The sequence below is a fragment of the Copadichromis virginalis genome, linkage group LG15, assembly GCF_057382275.1.
Source record: "Copadichromis virginalis isolate Kocher_CV1m ecotype Utaka linkage group LG15, C_Virginalis_male_GT1.1, whole genome shotgun sequence".
NCBI lineage: Eukaryota > Metazoa > Chordata > Actinopteri > Cichliformes > Cichlidae > Copadichromis > Copadichromis virginalis.
In genome coordinates this window covers 2,425,883-2,442,892 of record NC_140632.1, presented here as the reverse complement: position 1 = coordinate 2,442,892, position 17,010 = coordinate 2,425,883, and the positions used below count along the sequence as shown (strand labels likewise).

Below are 17,010 nucleotides of genomic sequence, written 5' to 3'. Positions count from 1 at the left end.
TTATTATAAAAGAGGCAGACACATGTGGAAGCATGTCTCTGTCTTTTGATCTTACGTGTGAATAATTAATAACGTCCAACTGCTCTTACAAGCTGTTATAAGCCAGCAAACATTCAGGTGTCTCTGAACTGCCCGGTGACTTTGTGCCACTGTGGTAACTGTAGGGGTCAAAAGGCAAGAGGCTAGGGCAAGTAGGGGAGCCCGCTAATGTCGAGGGAAGGACAGGCTCGCTCATCTCCAGCAGCATTTCAGCTGTGACTGCAGCGAGTAGATCAGTCAGCCAGACCTAAACTTGCCTATCAGCTTCCTAAGAGGTGCGAGATATCGTTTTGGGACTTTGGAGACCCTCCAGCCCAAAGACACAACCTCTCATTTTTCATCATTGTGATGCTTTGTGAAGCTTGTTAGTATTTTCCAGCCCGTGTAGGTCAGCAGGGTTAAAAAGCGTCGCTCCGAGCAGCTACGGTATAAGAAACACCTTACAAATAGTTTCTCATTTCAGACTTAGTTAACTTGCTTTCAGGCCCACTGGCTTGCACTTGAATTGCAAAACCAATGCTAATACCCTCTGCTTCTTTTTTATCCACAGAGCACATCTCTCGGTGCTCATAGTTTTAGGCTAAAAAGGATTTACACTTGAAGATAAATGAAACATGCCTCTTAAAAGCCCGGGCTAGTCATTTATGTGCAGATATATGCAGAATTACGAGGTAGAACTAATACGAGGGCCACAAACTCCACAGCATCACAAGTAATTCCCGCTTTCCTATGCAGCAGCAGCTTATATAGGAATTAATTTGAGGCGTCAGTTTAACGTGGCTCACCCTTGTGCATCCCTCAAAGCCTTTTGATGCAATGTATACTTATTTATGGCTGTTGTTTTCTTTCATTTGGGTCTCGTTTGGTTCTGAGTTTCATTGTTTTTGCACTGGTACAGTGTTTTCTGTTTGATTCTTTCTTTCTTTCTCTTCAGTACTTTTGATTCCCTACGTTGAGCTTTGCTTTTTCTACTTTTCGTTTTCCGATTCTTTTTGGTGCTTGACTGCTTCTTGCTTTGCCGATGGAACGCTTTCTGCCGTCTGACTGGCGCTTGTTTCTGTTTCACTTTCCAGGAGGGGAGCTAGTTATCCCCGTGCTAGTCGAGGACCCCATAGACATCCCTTCTGTATCCACCCGTTCTCCCTTCATCCCCCTCCCCCCAACCCTCCGCCCTGTCCTCACCATTATTGAGACCACCAAAGAATCCTTGGCCATGGCCACTGAGGCGGGGGTACCTTGCTTGTCGGACCGAGGCAGCGATGATTGTGATGATGGTGATGGTGGTGATGATGGTGATGATGATGATGATGATGGCATGGTGATTTCGGGGTTTGGCTCTGGCGAAGCTTTCGACTCTAGCCTGCCCCCGACTGACGATGAAGATTTTTACACCACCTTCTCCCTGGTAACAGATAAGATCTTGACCACATCGGCCTATGAAGGCAGCTACAAAGCCCTCGCGCCCAAGTGGGAGGCCAAGGACTTGAGGCCTAGCAAAGCCTCTGAGGCAGGTAGGACTGCACCCACCTCGCCTCTGCCCGACCTCCGGGGCACGCCGCCGGCGGCGGTCCCCTCGGACACGCCACCCAAGCTGCCTGCCGGGAAAATGAACAACCGCGAGGTAAAACCCCCGCAGCCGGACATGGTCCTGGTGTCACTGCCCACGTCCTTCGATCTGGACGGCACCAAGCCACGAGGCCCCTTCATCACCTCGCCCATGCTGCGCACGGTGCCTGCCGCCTTGCCCACGGTGCCCGGCGTGCAGCGGGTGCCCCCGGGGGCCTCGGAGGTGGTCCGGGAATCCAGCAGTACCACGGGCATGGTGGTGGGCATTGTCTCAGCCGCCGCCCTCTGCATCCTCATTCTCCTCTACGCCATGTACAAGTACAGGAACAGGGAGGAGGGTTCCTACCAGGTGGACGAAACACGCAACTACATCAGCAACTCGGCGCAAACCAACGGCGCTGTGGTGAAGGATAAAGCACCCAGCGGCGGCGCCAAAGGCAGCGCCAGTAGCAAGAGACCGAAAGACAAGGACAAGGAATATTATGTATAGAAAACCAGTCATTTCCCGACCCATAAAGCTACAAACTGTTTGGAACAAAGTTAAGAACACTTTGACAGTACCATATTGGCAACTGTGATTTAAAAAGAATCAAATCTCTTTAGAACTCGAGACTTACTGAGTCGCAGAAACATTTACAAAAAAGAACTTTGGCTTATGGAAGCACACTTACTATTGTAAGCATTACAGAGAGACAATGCAGTAACAGCTGCACCGGGACTCAGCGTGGACACTTGTAAGGAGTCCCTGCTGGAGACATCCGGCAGTGTGAATAACATCACTTTAACACCCACACGACCCCAAGTGACTGTCTAAGAGGTGTGTGATCCTTGGAGTTCTGACGACCTTGTCCATTGTAACCCTGTAAAATATGATCACTGTCATTTCGGCCATTCTGAGCATGCATGTGAGGTGTATGTGACGTGGTGCTGGCATCTTGTGTAAGTGAGGGACCTCAAGAAACAATGATTGTTGGGGAAAGTTGGAAGTCAAACCCTGATTTTGCGTTACAAAGCGGTTTCATTAAATGTAGCTTTCATGGATGCGATGTGAGGTAACGTATACGTGTTTCTTGTTTTTCTTTTATTATTTTTTATTTATTCAATCAATCAGTAGTTTGTTTATTTATATATTGAGTTTCACTTTTTTGTTTTCTTTAGTTTGTTTTTCTAAGGATGATGGCCAGTCAGGGTCGACTAGGCAGAGCTCAGCAGGATGTAATACAGTAATGTATTTCAATATTTTTCTCCCCCCGCCCTCACGTCTCAGTTAAGGATTGGACTGCTATGCAGGGCATCCAAATTCTAGACGGCATTCAAGCGTGCAAGAGTGGATCCACCAGGCAAACTGTACAATGTTAATTCTCAGAGTTTCAAACGTCTGATAGCATTTTTCTTCTTTTCCCTTTTCATTTGATTTCTTTTTATTGTTTCGGTCGTTCCTCTGTTTCCTTTTACCGATATGACGCCGTGGCAAAAATGCATTACCATAAAATGTGTCTGATGAAGATGTAATTGTCACAATCTTAACGAAGAAAAACAAACACAGGCTGAAGATTTACTCCGGTGTGATTCTAGCTGTTCAGACGACTGTGTCAAAAACATGTTTACATATTTTATTACATCTAGCCGTCGTGCTTTGCAGGTCAAATGTTGTACAGAAGATTCCAGTTCCTGTTGAGTTATTTTTTATCCTGTTCTTGTATAGATGGACCGTTTGATTTGATTTTTCTGCTGTAGCAACATGACTGGAAAAAGGAAAACAGCAAACAAAACGAAGCATTTTTATTCTTTTGCCTGGAGATGAGAAAGTGATGTGCACAGGAACATTTGTTTAGGCAGGGAACAAATGCTGTTAGACGACAAGTCTGGTCTCCCTGGATGGTGTTTGTCTTCAGTCGCATGAATATTTGACCACCGGAAGCCGTCAGTCGGAGAGAAGACGCCTCCCTCAGATCTTGTCTTAGGGACTCCTCCTTATTCTGAAGTTGCTTTCATCATGTCATTTATTTATTTTTTTATTGGAAATTCAAAAAAAATGAAACGAGAATAAAGACAGATTATGATGGATTTGGAGATCTATTGCTAGAACTTTACTGGCTTACAGATGTTTTTTATTTTGTTCCTTTTTTCTGTCTTTTTTTTTTTTTTACTGTATCGTCTTGTCTGATCAGCTCGTCACTTTTTTGCATTCGATTTTTTTCTGTCGTTGTATAGCTAATTTCATGTCTCATTTATACGACATTATCTTCCGACAATATGTCGGGTTTTTCTTTTTTAATGTCATTTATTTATTGCTGAAATTATTTGTCCTCTTCTGTTTTCATGCAAATCAGTCGGTGTGTATGTTCACTTTGATTTTTTGTGTTGGTACTTGGCTTTTTCAGCCAGTTTAATTATCGTCTTCTGCTTCTCCTTTTTGACTCCAAACAATTCCCAGAAATAAAAAAGGAAAAAGTTGTTCCCAAACTTATTTTGGGTGGTTAGACTGCAGGATGCTGTCACTCGCTTCGTCCCTGTTGTGCTAAGAAAGACGGGAGACGACGCTGAAAGAGGATGGAGATAGATTCTATCTGAGGCCATTCGCCGAAGCGCAGTTTCTCATCCATTTGTTATCACTTCGCTGATTTCCTTTTATACCAAAAAGTGGCACCATTTCTATTCAAATGAAGTCCGGAGCGGAGCAGCTCAACGTTATCATTTACCTATAGATGATTATGCAAATTCATACACTGCTCATTGATGCAACAAGAGAAAAAGGGATGAGGGGAGAGAATGATTATTAGAGGGTCCAGAGTCTTCACAACACTAGAGGAATGGCTTTGGGTTTTAGAGTTGAGTCTTTGTGAGAGCGCGCAGCCAAATGAGATTCTTCACGACCATATGGCCGGGTTATGAGCTACTCAATGGTGGCAGCACCTGCTTTCCCAGCTCGTTTTTACACTGTCCATATTTCGTGCAAATGGGCCTTCACAGAGCTGGTCATTAACTTGCAATAGCCCATTGATGTAGGATATCAGAGTGCCGTGTGTGAGTATATCCAGCTCACACAATGACTACATATTAACTCATTCATCCTCCCAGGCTATGGGAACAAGGAGGCCAGCAGGGGTTTCGTTCAGCTGAAGGAGGAGTGCCTTTTTTATTATTATTATTATTATTATTATTTATATATTCAGAGGCAGAGGGATTCTTCTTTTCAGTCCTCCGCCAAAAATCAGAGGAAATTTGCTCTGCATAAGTCAACACAATAAAAAGTTAATGCGCAAGCAAACGGCATTCATTTTAACAAGCAGCGACATTCACTCCTCACTTCATCCTGCTGCCAAAAGGCGAGCGGCAAAATCACCGTGAGAAGGGCGCCACTCGTATAACAAACCCCATTCGGCTCAGTTCGCCTCAGCTTTACGGTGCACGCTGGTGTTTTGCACTCTCACTGCTCTCGTATTTAAAACATTGCAAGCAGCTGATCTTTGCAAAAAACTGTCAAACGACAAAGGTTCAAGGTTCTTTATTTGTCACATGCATAGTTATACAAGTATAACACACAGTGAAATGTAACCTGACACTGGGGGGGGTGACACCATCTATTCTGCACCAAATAGCAGAGAGAGTTAGCAACTTAGTGGTTAGTTTTATTTATATAGCGCCAAATCATAGCAACGGTTGCCTCAGTGTGACGCGACAAATACAGAAAACCCCAATGAACAGATGACCCCCTCTGAGCACTTGGCGACAGTGGGAAGGAAAAACTCCCTTTTTACAGGAAGAAACCTCTGGTAGCACCAGGCTCAGGGATCCTGGTGGTTGCCTCTCTAACTTTCTCCAAACTGTCCCTCAAAGCACTCATTTCTAATCCTGTCCACCAGGAAGAGATTTTACGAACATCTTTGCATCTTTAACTCTGCTGCCGCCAGCTGACCCCTCGTGTAACATATCTAAGAAAAGGACATATCCAGTTTATAAGAGCATGCCCTCCAAACAAATCGATGGCCACCCCAATATATTTTGTTTTCATTATTATAGGCCTAGTCGTAAAGACCAGGTCGCTGGTTGGTTGCCTTAAAATATAAGTCAGCTGTTTCACCAGTGTCTTCTCCCATGGTTGATGTCAGCTCTATCTTACACTTTAGCTGGAGGCCCACAGAACCTGCAGCAGATGGAAATGCTACAGTGTTTCAAGGCTTGTTATCCTCCTGTTACATCACAAGTAACATTTTAACCAGGACACCAAGAACACTGCACACTTTTTGTGACTTGTAAAACAAACCGCACTGTCCTGTCTGACTCTAAAGGTACCATAATTTACTAAATGGACTTTGTACTATGATAAATAGGATTTAAAAGTAGATACTGAGACCATAAGCTCATCAGACAAGGATTTACTGAGGTCATATTAATAAGACATAGGTTCATTTTCTCGTAGACTTCTGTGCAATGAGATTTCTATTTGCAAGCAGTTGAGTCGCCACCTGCTGGCCACTGCAAAGAACGTGAGTTTCATGCAGTTCCACACTTAGCTGGTTCTCGTTGGTTTGTGTAGTTCAGGCTCACTCCAGGCTGTGATTTAGCTCTGTTTTGTACTTGATTCAACAGGATATTAGCAGCAATTAAATGTCTTTAACTGTGATAATTGTTTAGGTTTTTCTAAGAGAGAAATCTGATCTTTATAATCTTTATATCGCCGTTCACCATTCGCTCCTTTATAAGCTCTTTTTTTTTTTTTTAAAATCACTAAATATTTATCTGGTCTTCTTTTTTATTGAGCCGGAGGCTGCAGAGCACCGTGCACCAGGGGCAGAACTTCTCTACCTTTATCTCTCAGCTGTCAGAGCTGATTTATGTTCAGGAGCGTCTGTCACAGCCTCTTAGCCTCATTTACAACATTACACTGGAATGTGAATCTCAGTCTAATTGCAAGCTTGTTTGTAAAGAAAGGAGGCTGGTTTCATGGCAGTCAACAAGCAGAAAATCCCCTTAATCCAAAATATAACTGTCTTCTGCATATTTTTATGACGGGCTGATAAAAAGTCATTTTTTCTCTCCACACTGCAGAGGCCAGAGATTAAAATAAAAGGCCAGCACTGTGAGCCACTTAACATGACACTTAGCAATAACATCGAGAGAAATGAGAAGCAAAACAAACACCGGGGAAGGTAATTACAGCATAAATCACAGCAGGAAATACAGAGGGTAAAGAAAAAGCGCTCTTATTTTAGTCAAATATTTTCCCAAATAAAGAACAAGTAAATATTTGCAGTTATCGTGATCCAAATGAATACCCCCCTCCCCCCCAACAAGCAGCGTGTAGAAAAAAGAAACCGGGTTTAAAACATTTAGGTGGTGTAATGCCCACTGGCACACTTACTGAAAACAGTGAGGTATTGTTATTTTCACAACCATTAGTCACTTTCAGGTTTACACCAGCAGGGTGCCAGTGGAGGAAACATATCCATTTGATATTCACAAGCCATTTGTTTACACAGTTGTTGGCTGACAAAGTTTATTGATTGGATTTTATGTGTAGCAACTACTTTTCCTTTTAGTCAAATTAGTAGAAGTAGATTACATCAATCCCTCTGATGTCGGCTGGATAATTCATATCTTAATTGACAGAAAAACAATTTACATTTGCTAATGGCTTTTCCAAATGGGTTGCTGTGTGCATTTGACTGCATTAGCTTTGCTTTCGCGCCGTATAGGGCCCGTGGAACGACAGCGAGGGAGCAGCACAGCTCCCGTTGGTGCATTTAAAGGCCGACAGTTGACCTGTCATGAAATTTTACTTCAACTAATGAAGTGGTTAATTCCACTTAAAAGCTTTATGCCATGTTTTTTTCCCTTTCACATAAACAGCAGCTTTATAAGGGCAGCACATCAGCCCTTTTGCTGATTACAGGTGGAATGTGTTTTGCTGCCTCCCACACTGGAGCAGGATGCTGTAAAACACCTTTGCGCACTGGGAACGTCTGCAGCTGTGGCATTTTATAGATCCCCTGTATAGATTGTAGAGATGCAGGATCTCGGTAAACATTCAGGAGAGATGCTGTATCCTCCCCGGGAACGAAGCAAAGCAGCTGTGAAGGCGACGGTGATCAGTCCTGACAGGTAAAATATGAGCCTGCTGACCTTAACTTATGAAGGGCGCACACGCACGTTGACACACACTCACCCACACACACACAACAAAAAGACGAGCGTGTCTCTGTGGGTGTAGGTGTGCATATCCATTAGGTATGCTTAAGCCATATCAAAGTTTGCAGAAAAATGGCTTAGCGGTTGTGCTCGTGTGGGTTAAGCATTCATATTCATATGTCTCAGTGGGTGCACGCTGTGATACATTAGCAGAATAGTCAGGTGTACATATATGTGTGTGTGTATATATATATATATACTAAATTCACTGTCTCGTTGTGAGGGGCACACCACCTCCTATTCTTCTGCTCCATCACTGTGCAGCCAAAGCTTTCAGTTAGCTCCTCAGCCCTAATTAACTGCCAAGATATGAATGTGCTAATCGGGGCTCTAAATCTTCACTTCCATCGACAAAAGCTTTTACAGGCTCTCACCGCTGCATGATAAACAGGGGGGCTGCTGCTTTCTCGACCAGTGGACACAGTGCCATCTAGGGACCGCCTCCAGGACCTCAGGAGTTTTAACACGTGAAGGTATTTGTTTCCATGCATACATAATCATAATGGCATGAGTATATATACTTTTTTATTTGGTGCCATTTATTTTTATAGACTAAAATCACAAATAATTTCCAGACACTTTATTAAGCTGTAAGGTCGCATTATTGGCAAAAAACTCAGTTTGACGAGAGGAAACCTTTGGTGGAAGCGGGCTCCGGTGAGCTCCCCATGGAGGAACTAGGACATCCTGATAGTGGATGGCATTAGGACCGTCCAGCCTAACTTTCAATTCAGTTTTATTCCTACAGTAAGGTAAAGACCCTACAATAATACAAAGAAAACAATTTTATGACCCCCTCTGAGCAAACACTGACTGTGGGAAGGAAAAACTCCGTTTTAACAGGAAGAAACCTCCAGCAGATCCAGGCTCAGGGAGGGGCGGGGCCATCTGCCGCAAGTGTTAAGATGAGGAGAAGAAGAGCGGACAGAGACATACTGTTGGAGAGGCAGATAGTAACTAATAATTAAACGCAGAGAGGTGTATAAACACATCGTGAGCAAAAAAAGTAAGTGAAGAAGAAACACTCCAGGCATCATGGGATCCCACAGCAGCCTGGACCTATTGCAGCGTACCCTTGGTAGGATTCAGTGTCACCTGATCTACTATATGCTATAACAAAAAATACTCTTGGAGCCGCAAGTAAGCCAGCAGTCTGAGAACCAGACTGCTGCCTCTAATCTGGTGATCTGGTACGACAAGGTCATTAAGATGAGATAAGATGGGCCTGATTATTCAAGACCTTTTATGTGAGCAGCAGGATTTTAAATTCAATTCTGGATTTAACAGGAAACCAGTGAAGAGAAGCTAATATAGAAGAAATATGTTATCTCTTTCTGGTCCCTGTCAGTATTTTTACTGCAGCATTTTGAATCAACTGATGTCGTTTCAGTTAGTTTTTTATGTTAAGGCATAAACACCTGCTGTTCCCTGCAGTTTAACTAATTGGTGACACTGTCTAAGTCAGTAGTTCCCAAACTACCGTACGCGTACCCTCGGGGGTACGCAAGTGGCTGTAGGTGGTACGCGTGGGTTGGGGTTGGAGTGGGGATCAAAAATTTTAAAAGCCGAAATTTGCGCTAATGAAGTTTTATTTGACTGTTAAATACATGACTATATACCACCCTCTGGTGTTCAGCAAAAAAATAGCTCTGACAAAATACATGGACGTGATTTGCCCAAATGACCCAAATGACTGACACCTAACAGTTGAAGTTGCCTCCAAGCATTCAGTGCAGCGCGAAAATGGACAAGTGGTTAACAAGAAAAAAAGGCCCTACCACAGAGACACCGGCCACAACAACCAATAAGCTCATGTCTGAAGATGCATTTTCCAGTGACCGCACAGGTGATTGTTCAACAACAATGTGTTCGTCAGATTTGGATGCTAGCAGTGCTAGCAGGGATGTATCTGTGGTTACTAGCCAAGTGGCTAGCATAGCTGGAGCCAGCCATGTGGAAAGTGATGAAGTGTCTGATGCAGAGCGTCAAAGTGGGAGAAAGCATGACAGCACGGACTGTAACACAACCTCATCAAAGAAGCGCAAATATGATGACAATTATATTTCGCTGGGGTTTACGTGTATAAATATTGGTGGATTTTCCCGGCCACAGTGTGTTATTTGTGCAAAAGTATTGTCTCAGAACTCAATGAAACCTTCACTTTTGCGCAGACATTTAGAGACAAATCATCCCCATTTGAAAAATAAACCAAGGGAATATTTTGAGCGACAGCTAAAATCACTTTCAACAAGTAAAACCTGCATTCAGGTGCCAGATCTTATGAATAAAAACAGACTACAAGCATCTTACATGGTCAGTTACAGAGTGGCTAAAAACAACAAACCCCACACTATTGTGGAGGACCTCATTCTCCCTGCTGCTTTAGATATGGTAGGGACAATGTTGGGGGAAAAGGCAAAAAAGACGATACAGTCCATTCCATCATCAAACAATACTGTCTCACGGCGCATCAATGCAATGTCAGAAAATGTTTTACAGCAGCTACTTCTGCGCATACGCCACAGTGAATGTTATGCAATACAGCTTGATGAGTCCACGGATGTGGCTGGCCTGGCGCATCTTCTCGTATATGTGCGCTACATTCATGAAGGAACCATCAAGGAGGACATGCTGTTCTGTAAACCGCTGGAACAAAGGACAACTGCCGCAGATATTTTTCAAAAGCTGGACACATTCATGAACACACATGGACTCGTGTGGGACAGATGTGTTGGCATCTGTACTGATGCGCACGGGCCATGACTGGGAGACACGGAGGTGTGGTTTCGCGTGTGCAAGCAGTCGCGCCAGATGCCTCCTGGGTACACTGCAGCATCCACCGAGAGGCTCTTGCTGCAAAGGGAATACCTGTCCGTTTGAAACATGTTTTGGACACGAGTGTAAAAATGGTTAACTTTGTGAAAGCCAGGCCGCTGAACTCCCGCTTATTTGCTGCGTTGTGCAATGAGATGGGCAGCGAGCATGAGACATTATTACTCCACACAGAGGTTCGCTGGCTATCTAGAGGGAAAGTGCTGACCCGTTTCTGTGAGTTGAGGGATGAACTTAAAGTTTTCTTCAGTAACCATCCCTTTGAGCTGTCTGAACATTTGCATGATGAAGAGTACCTTACGTGCCTGGCTTATCTGTGTGATATATTTTCTCGTCTGAACGAGCTCAATCTCAGATTACAAGGCGTTTCTGCAACTATATTCAATGTTCAAGATAAAGTTGAGGCCATGATAAAGAAGTTAAACCTTTGGAAGAACTGCTTGGATACAAACAACACTGAAGTCTTTCCTGTGCTGCATGATTTTCTGTGCTCTAATGATCTCATACTATCTAAAAGTGTAAAGCGCGAATGTAATGTGCACCTTGAGGAGCTGGAGGTGCAGTTACGCCGATACTTCCCAGAGACGGGCGGCTCAAATGATTGGATACGTCACCCGTTCACCGCCGTGCCTACTTCGTTATCACCGTCTGACCAGGAGAGCCTAATTGAAATCGCCACAGATGGATCTCTAAAAGTTGAACACGCTCAAAAGAACCTGGCGGATTTCTGGATAGGGCTGCGCACTGAACAGCCCGCGCTGGCTAAACGCGCTGTCAAGACTCTGATGCCTTTCGCCACCACATACTTATGCGAAAGGGGATTTTCTGCTTTAACAAACATGAAAACAAAATACAGAGCAAGACTTTGTGTGAAAAACGATTTAAGACTCAGCCTTTCCCAAATTGAGCCAAACATTGAAGAGCTGTGTGCCTCTGCTCAAGCACATCCATCACATTAAATAAAGTTCTGTTTAATGAAAGTTCATGGCCTTTATGCTCTCGACAAAAAAGTGAATTCTAATAAATCTTTTGATACACTGCTAGTATTAAGTAGTAAAGTTTGTTATTAAAACTCTGTCATTACTAAAAAATATCAATAAATTCATTTGGTGGTGAGAAATAATCGACTGTGCAGTATATATTTTTATGCATGCGATATTGCAATGTATTTATAGACACTAATTAAGAATCGTTTGTAGTAGGGGGTATGCGGCTGAGGGTGACATGTTTCAAGGGGTACGTGGCTGGAAAATGTTTGGGAAGCACTGGTCTAAGTGAAACACGTATAATGTAAACAGAACTGGTCCTAGCACTGAACCCTGTGGAACTCCATAATTAACGTCAGTGTGTGAAGGATAGTGTCCATTTATTTAAACAAACTGGAGTCTATTAGTCTATTAGATTTTGCAATATTGTGCAGCAGACAGAGTGAAGTCCCTAAAAGGTTTATATTAATATATTTTGGTCAGAAATTCTTTACAGTTGCACTGACGGGAGTTTAGAGCCAAATACAACAACTTCAGTTTTATCAGAATTTAGATGTAAACAATTTTCAGTCTTCCAGGCCTAAATGTCTTTAAGACACCATGTGATTTGTTTCACCTGCTTCCACAGAGAAATTTATGTGGTATATGTCACCTGCAATGCAATTAAAATGTACTGAGGCCTAAGACCAGGATTACATTAGAAACAGTGGTATTTTAGCTCACTGGTTGAGCAGGCACCCTTATAGCATTTGGCTGGAATGCCACGGCTTACGTTCAAGTCTGACGTGTCTGTGTTTCCAATCGTATTCACTGAAGGCAAAAAACCCTCAAAAAAAAAAATCAGACCTGGCATAGAGCCCTGTGGAACTCCATGAGTAGTTTCCGTGTGCATACAGGAGTCACTGTTTGCACAAACATAAAAATATTTTTTGTGAAGGTTTGAAGACTTGAAATCAGGATTGAGAGTACACAGAAGCAGAGAAACGGCTCTAGTGAAAATTACCAGACAAGGGAGTTAAATGTTTTTACAGACTACAACCTAGCATTAAGATTTAAACTTCTTTTGTCTGATCGATCTCTTTGAGCATTTTAGTGAAATACATCTACTCTGTTTTAATTTACTGACACTGGAGAAATATTACCATAACATTGAATTGATTACTACTGAGGTGGAACAAAATTCAAGCAGGCTAGTTTCCTCGGATGAATCTTGGCTGCAAAAGATACAGGAGAGAGGAGCCGTGCACCAAAACAGCGCTCCGCTGTTGCTCTGCAGTCAGGAACATCAGCAGGCTTGTGATGATAGAGGTGTGCGATGCCAGAGGAGGGTGTGTGAGTACGTGGGTGCACATTTATACTGTATGTCTGCATCTCCATCTGTAAGTGTCAGCGAGTCATGTTCAAAACTCTGTGAGTTAGTGCGCGCGCTGTATCCGCTGCCTGGGGAGACAGGCCTCGTATCCAAGCTTGACAGTGTGATTGGATCCAGTGAGAATCCCAATGAAGCAATAAGTATCTCAGCGTCAGCTCTGCTCCCTGGGGTTTCTGTGCGCAGCCCACAGGCCCGGGCCCAGCCCTTCCTGTTCAGTCCAGATGGAAAGTGAGGCGGGGTGGGATCTGGGGATGAAGAAAGGCAAGTGAACTTCAAACCCTTTCAGCTACTGTGAAGGTGACTGCAGCAAAACAGGCAGCAATGGATGGATGGATGAGGGTATGGGAGGTCTTTGAACTAATTTGGAAACACCAAATGTAAAAAAAGAAAAGTAATTTTTATCACTACTATAACAAAAACTGGGACATGAATTTGACTCCTAAATTCAGATACTTTTGTTTCACGTCAGCCTGTTTTTAATTGACAGACAGCTGAAGAATTCTCTCTCTCTGAGTTGAGATGTGGTCCTGATTGGTTGGGGCCCTGTGGAGCTGTGGTCCCAAAAGATAATATCGTGTCATTTGATTTTTACTACAATAACTTTCTGTAATAATTAGGGACATCAGCAACCGTCACACATTTTACAGCACCCACAATTTGTTAAGCTAGCAGCAGCGACCTGAAAGCAATCAGCATCAACCAGTGCAGCCAGTTGTTTCTTTTGCTTAGTTATTGTTGTGGTTTAACATCTTGCTATGGTTTAGAGCAGTGTGTGTCATTATGGGTGTACATCGAATGGTCATAAAGAGGCTCATCAGCAAACGTAAGCAGCATGCTAGCTAGCATTTTGTAGGCAAAACTGACTCATGTTTAAGAAACACCAAAGGACATTAGTGTTGTTTAACACAATTTAGACATGCTGTATGTAAAAACACTACATCCACACTCTTTGCTCTGGAAACAACCGTAAAAAGTTATTTAATCTGTTTAGCATTTACCTACAGCGAGCAAAGACAAACCTCCAGGCTGAACCGCAACCAGGAAGTAATGGCTCTCTTACTGCACATCGCTCCTCCCACAGAAACCTACTGCATAGGTTATTTATGAAAGCTGCTGTTATAATCTTTACATTGTAAGTTAAGTAACTTAAAGTGCTGTCACCTCCAGTTACAAAAAAAGGAAAAATAAAGAAGCGTATCCTGTTAACATCAGATTAATGTTATAAAAAACTGTATTTTAAACCCACTGACCATTTCCTAACTTTACCAATGAAGCAGACCTGCTCCTATTCAAGATTACAGGGAGCCAACTTACCATTTAAATACAAGCACCAAACGGCAGATATCATAGGAAGTGTAGCTTTCCTCACACATCCCCATTATTTGACATAGATGTCCACCCATCCACAGATTTAAGTGTTAATTAAGCATTAATCTCCCCATTCTCCACCGTGCCAGCTTTTCTTTAAACATCATTTCCCCACAGCTGTTCCAATCTGTCTAAGGTAGCCAAATTCTATTCCTGCCTGTTCCAGTTGGTCACTCATATCGCGGCAGCTGCACAGAGCAGGTTTCGTCATTTGTTTTGTGTATTTCACCGAAACACTTTCAAAATCAGTGCTGTATGAAATTAAAGTATAATAAACTAATTAGAAATGTGCACAGGTGAAATCTAAAGAGAAGTTCATGCTCTGCAGAGGGGCCTGGGAGCCAGTACCCTTATCTCCCCTCTGCAGGCTACACACACACACACTCGTGTGATGCAAGGAGTGATAATGACACTGAAGCTATGGCTAGTACAGCTACATCACTCAAGTTAATTCACAGCTAGGTCGTAGCATTTCCCCACCAGTTGCTGTGAGCCTATGCAGGGCTGCTCCATATGATTTAACACAGGTCCTCACAAATGATGACACTTGATTGTTGCATAAAGGACGCCATGAGGCTCCTGCTCACCGTGCCAGGAGAGGTCATTGTGACATCACCGCTGGCAGCCTGAATAGCTGCTCCTCCACCTGTCTGCCATTAAACATGGAAATCACTGCACTCATCCGTGACTGTTGAATATTCAGTGAGCAAACACAGTGTACAGCACTTCATCTTATTTTAAAATGGGTTATAAATACAAATTGTTGCACAACAATTGCACAAAAACATGATTTTTTTTCTCCCCTAAGCCCAGGAGAAAATGAGGTTGATACGGAGACTCAGCTGCAATAACCCATTCACTTATTGAACGACAGCGGCTGGATACACTCTCAGCCTCCGGGCTTAAACGAAAAAGCAGAGCATGGCTGCCTGATTGAATGGGTTTGTAATGCAAGCCAAATAGGTTTGTTCTAATGGGAATCAGCCTTGGTGACGGCTGCAGAGGCTTACGCTAGCACTATAACAGCAGTAAGCAGAAGGGGCAAACACCCCATTGCTTCTTGATTGGCTCTGAGAGGCAGAAGCAATACTAAGGGTTTGCTGTGTTTACTAATGGTCGTTTTAGTGGGGTAATATTCAATGAGCCTTAACTTTAGGAATCTGTAGTTCAGAGAAAAGGTGCAAGTTTGTGTTGCGTGCGTGTGTCACTTCCCGCTCATGATCACATGTCTGTGCAACTTAATTAGGTCCAAAGTCTGCTCTGGTTTTAACACTGGACATCCTGCTGTCCTGCCTTGAGCCATACAAACTTTTGACGAGCTGGAGTGATGCAGAGGTCGCCCAGTGATCTGAATGTCCCGTAGAGGTAAGAAAGGTAAGAAGTTCATACTATAAGGTAAAGACGGTACGATGTTGGTGAAGTTCAACAATCCACCAAAAACCTCTAGAAGTAGGCACTTGGCAACAGTGGGGAGGAAGAACTCTTTTTGAACAGGAAGTGACATCCAGCAGAAGCAGATTCAGGGAGGGACATCCATCTGCTGCAGTGGGGATGGAGGGAAAACTTGGAGACAAAAGATTAGCAGCTGTGACACAACAAACATCTCACAATGGAGACAGAATGGAGGGCGGAGCCTTCAGCTTTCAGACAGCTCTATCCAGTTTGGCTTTGGGCGACAGACACCCTCTCTACTTTTAAGATTAGGCTTCAAACCTTTCTTTCTGATAAAGCTTATAGTTAGGGCTGGATCAGGTGACCCTGAATCCTCCCTTAGAGCTGCTGCAATAGGCCTAAGCTGCTGCAGACTTCCCATGATGCACTGAGTTCACTCAGTTCTTTTTATTCCAGTTTGACTCTGCATTTAATCATTAGTTATTCTTCTTCTCTGCACTTCCTCCGACGGTGTGTCTTTTGTCCCGTCTTGGTTCTCTTCTCCCTCTTGGCTGCCCCTCCCCCTCCCTGAGCTTCGTTCTGCCGGAGGATTCTTCCTGTTAAAAGGAAGTTCTTTCTTACCGCTATTGCTCATTGGGCATTGGAGTGAACATTGTTTTGCTGTTGGTGTTGGATTGCAGACATCCTGTTTAAGTGATAAGCTTGCTCTTTCTTTGTTGTCAGACTCTGTGACAACTCCACAACACCATAAAACAGAGAGAGAACCCCAACCATCAGATGATGCCTTATGATGAAGCACTTGGTGAAAGTGGGGAGTGAGAACCTTATTTCCACAGGAAGAGAACTCCAGGAGAAGCAGCCTCGGGGAGGGGCAGTCGTCTGCCACGATCAGGCATGAGGAAAGTTTTTCTTGGAGATAAAATAACCCAGGCGTGACTCTTGGCAGTCACCAGTGAACCAGTGCATGTCACATACTAGAAAATGTTTCCTTTCATGCATTTATTTTGTCTTTACATTTTTTACATTTAAACAATTTTTATTTGCCAAGATTTTTCATTTATCGCCCTGTTGTCATACTACCGTGAACATTTTTGCTTTTACAGACCAGAATCGTCTTCTGCAACCATGATGCAACTGAGGTAAAACATATAAAGAGAGAAATTAACAAAATAAAACAAAACCTATCTATGTTTCTTTTAGTAGGATTGTCATGGGTTTGATTCACCCTTTCACTCAGCTCTATAACATTGGTGATCATTTGTA

At 43.3% G+C, this 17,010-nt stretch overlaps 1 protein-coding gene across 2 annotated transcripts in view; it reads left to right on the top strand.

Moving 5' to 3' along the window:
• The window catches only part of nrxn3b (neurexin 3b), a 318,352-nt gene extending 314,680 nt beyond the window's left edge, over positions 1-3,672 (top strand). For both annotated transcript variants that reach the window (XM_085431332.1, XM_085431331.1), the window contains one exon: positions 1,113-3,672. In XM_085431332.1, the coding sequence (XP_085287458.1) occupies positions 1,113-2,095 (983 nt within the window). In that variant the 3' untranslated portion in view covers positions 2,096-3,672. The remainder of the gene's footprint in view (positions 1-1,112) is intronic.
• Positions 3,673-17,010: the final 13,338 nt, after the last annotated feature.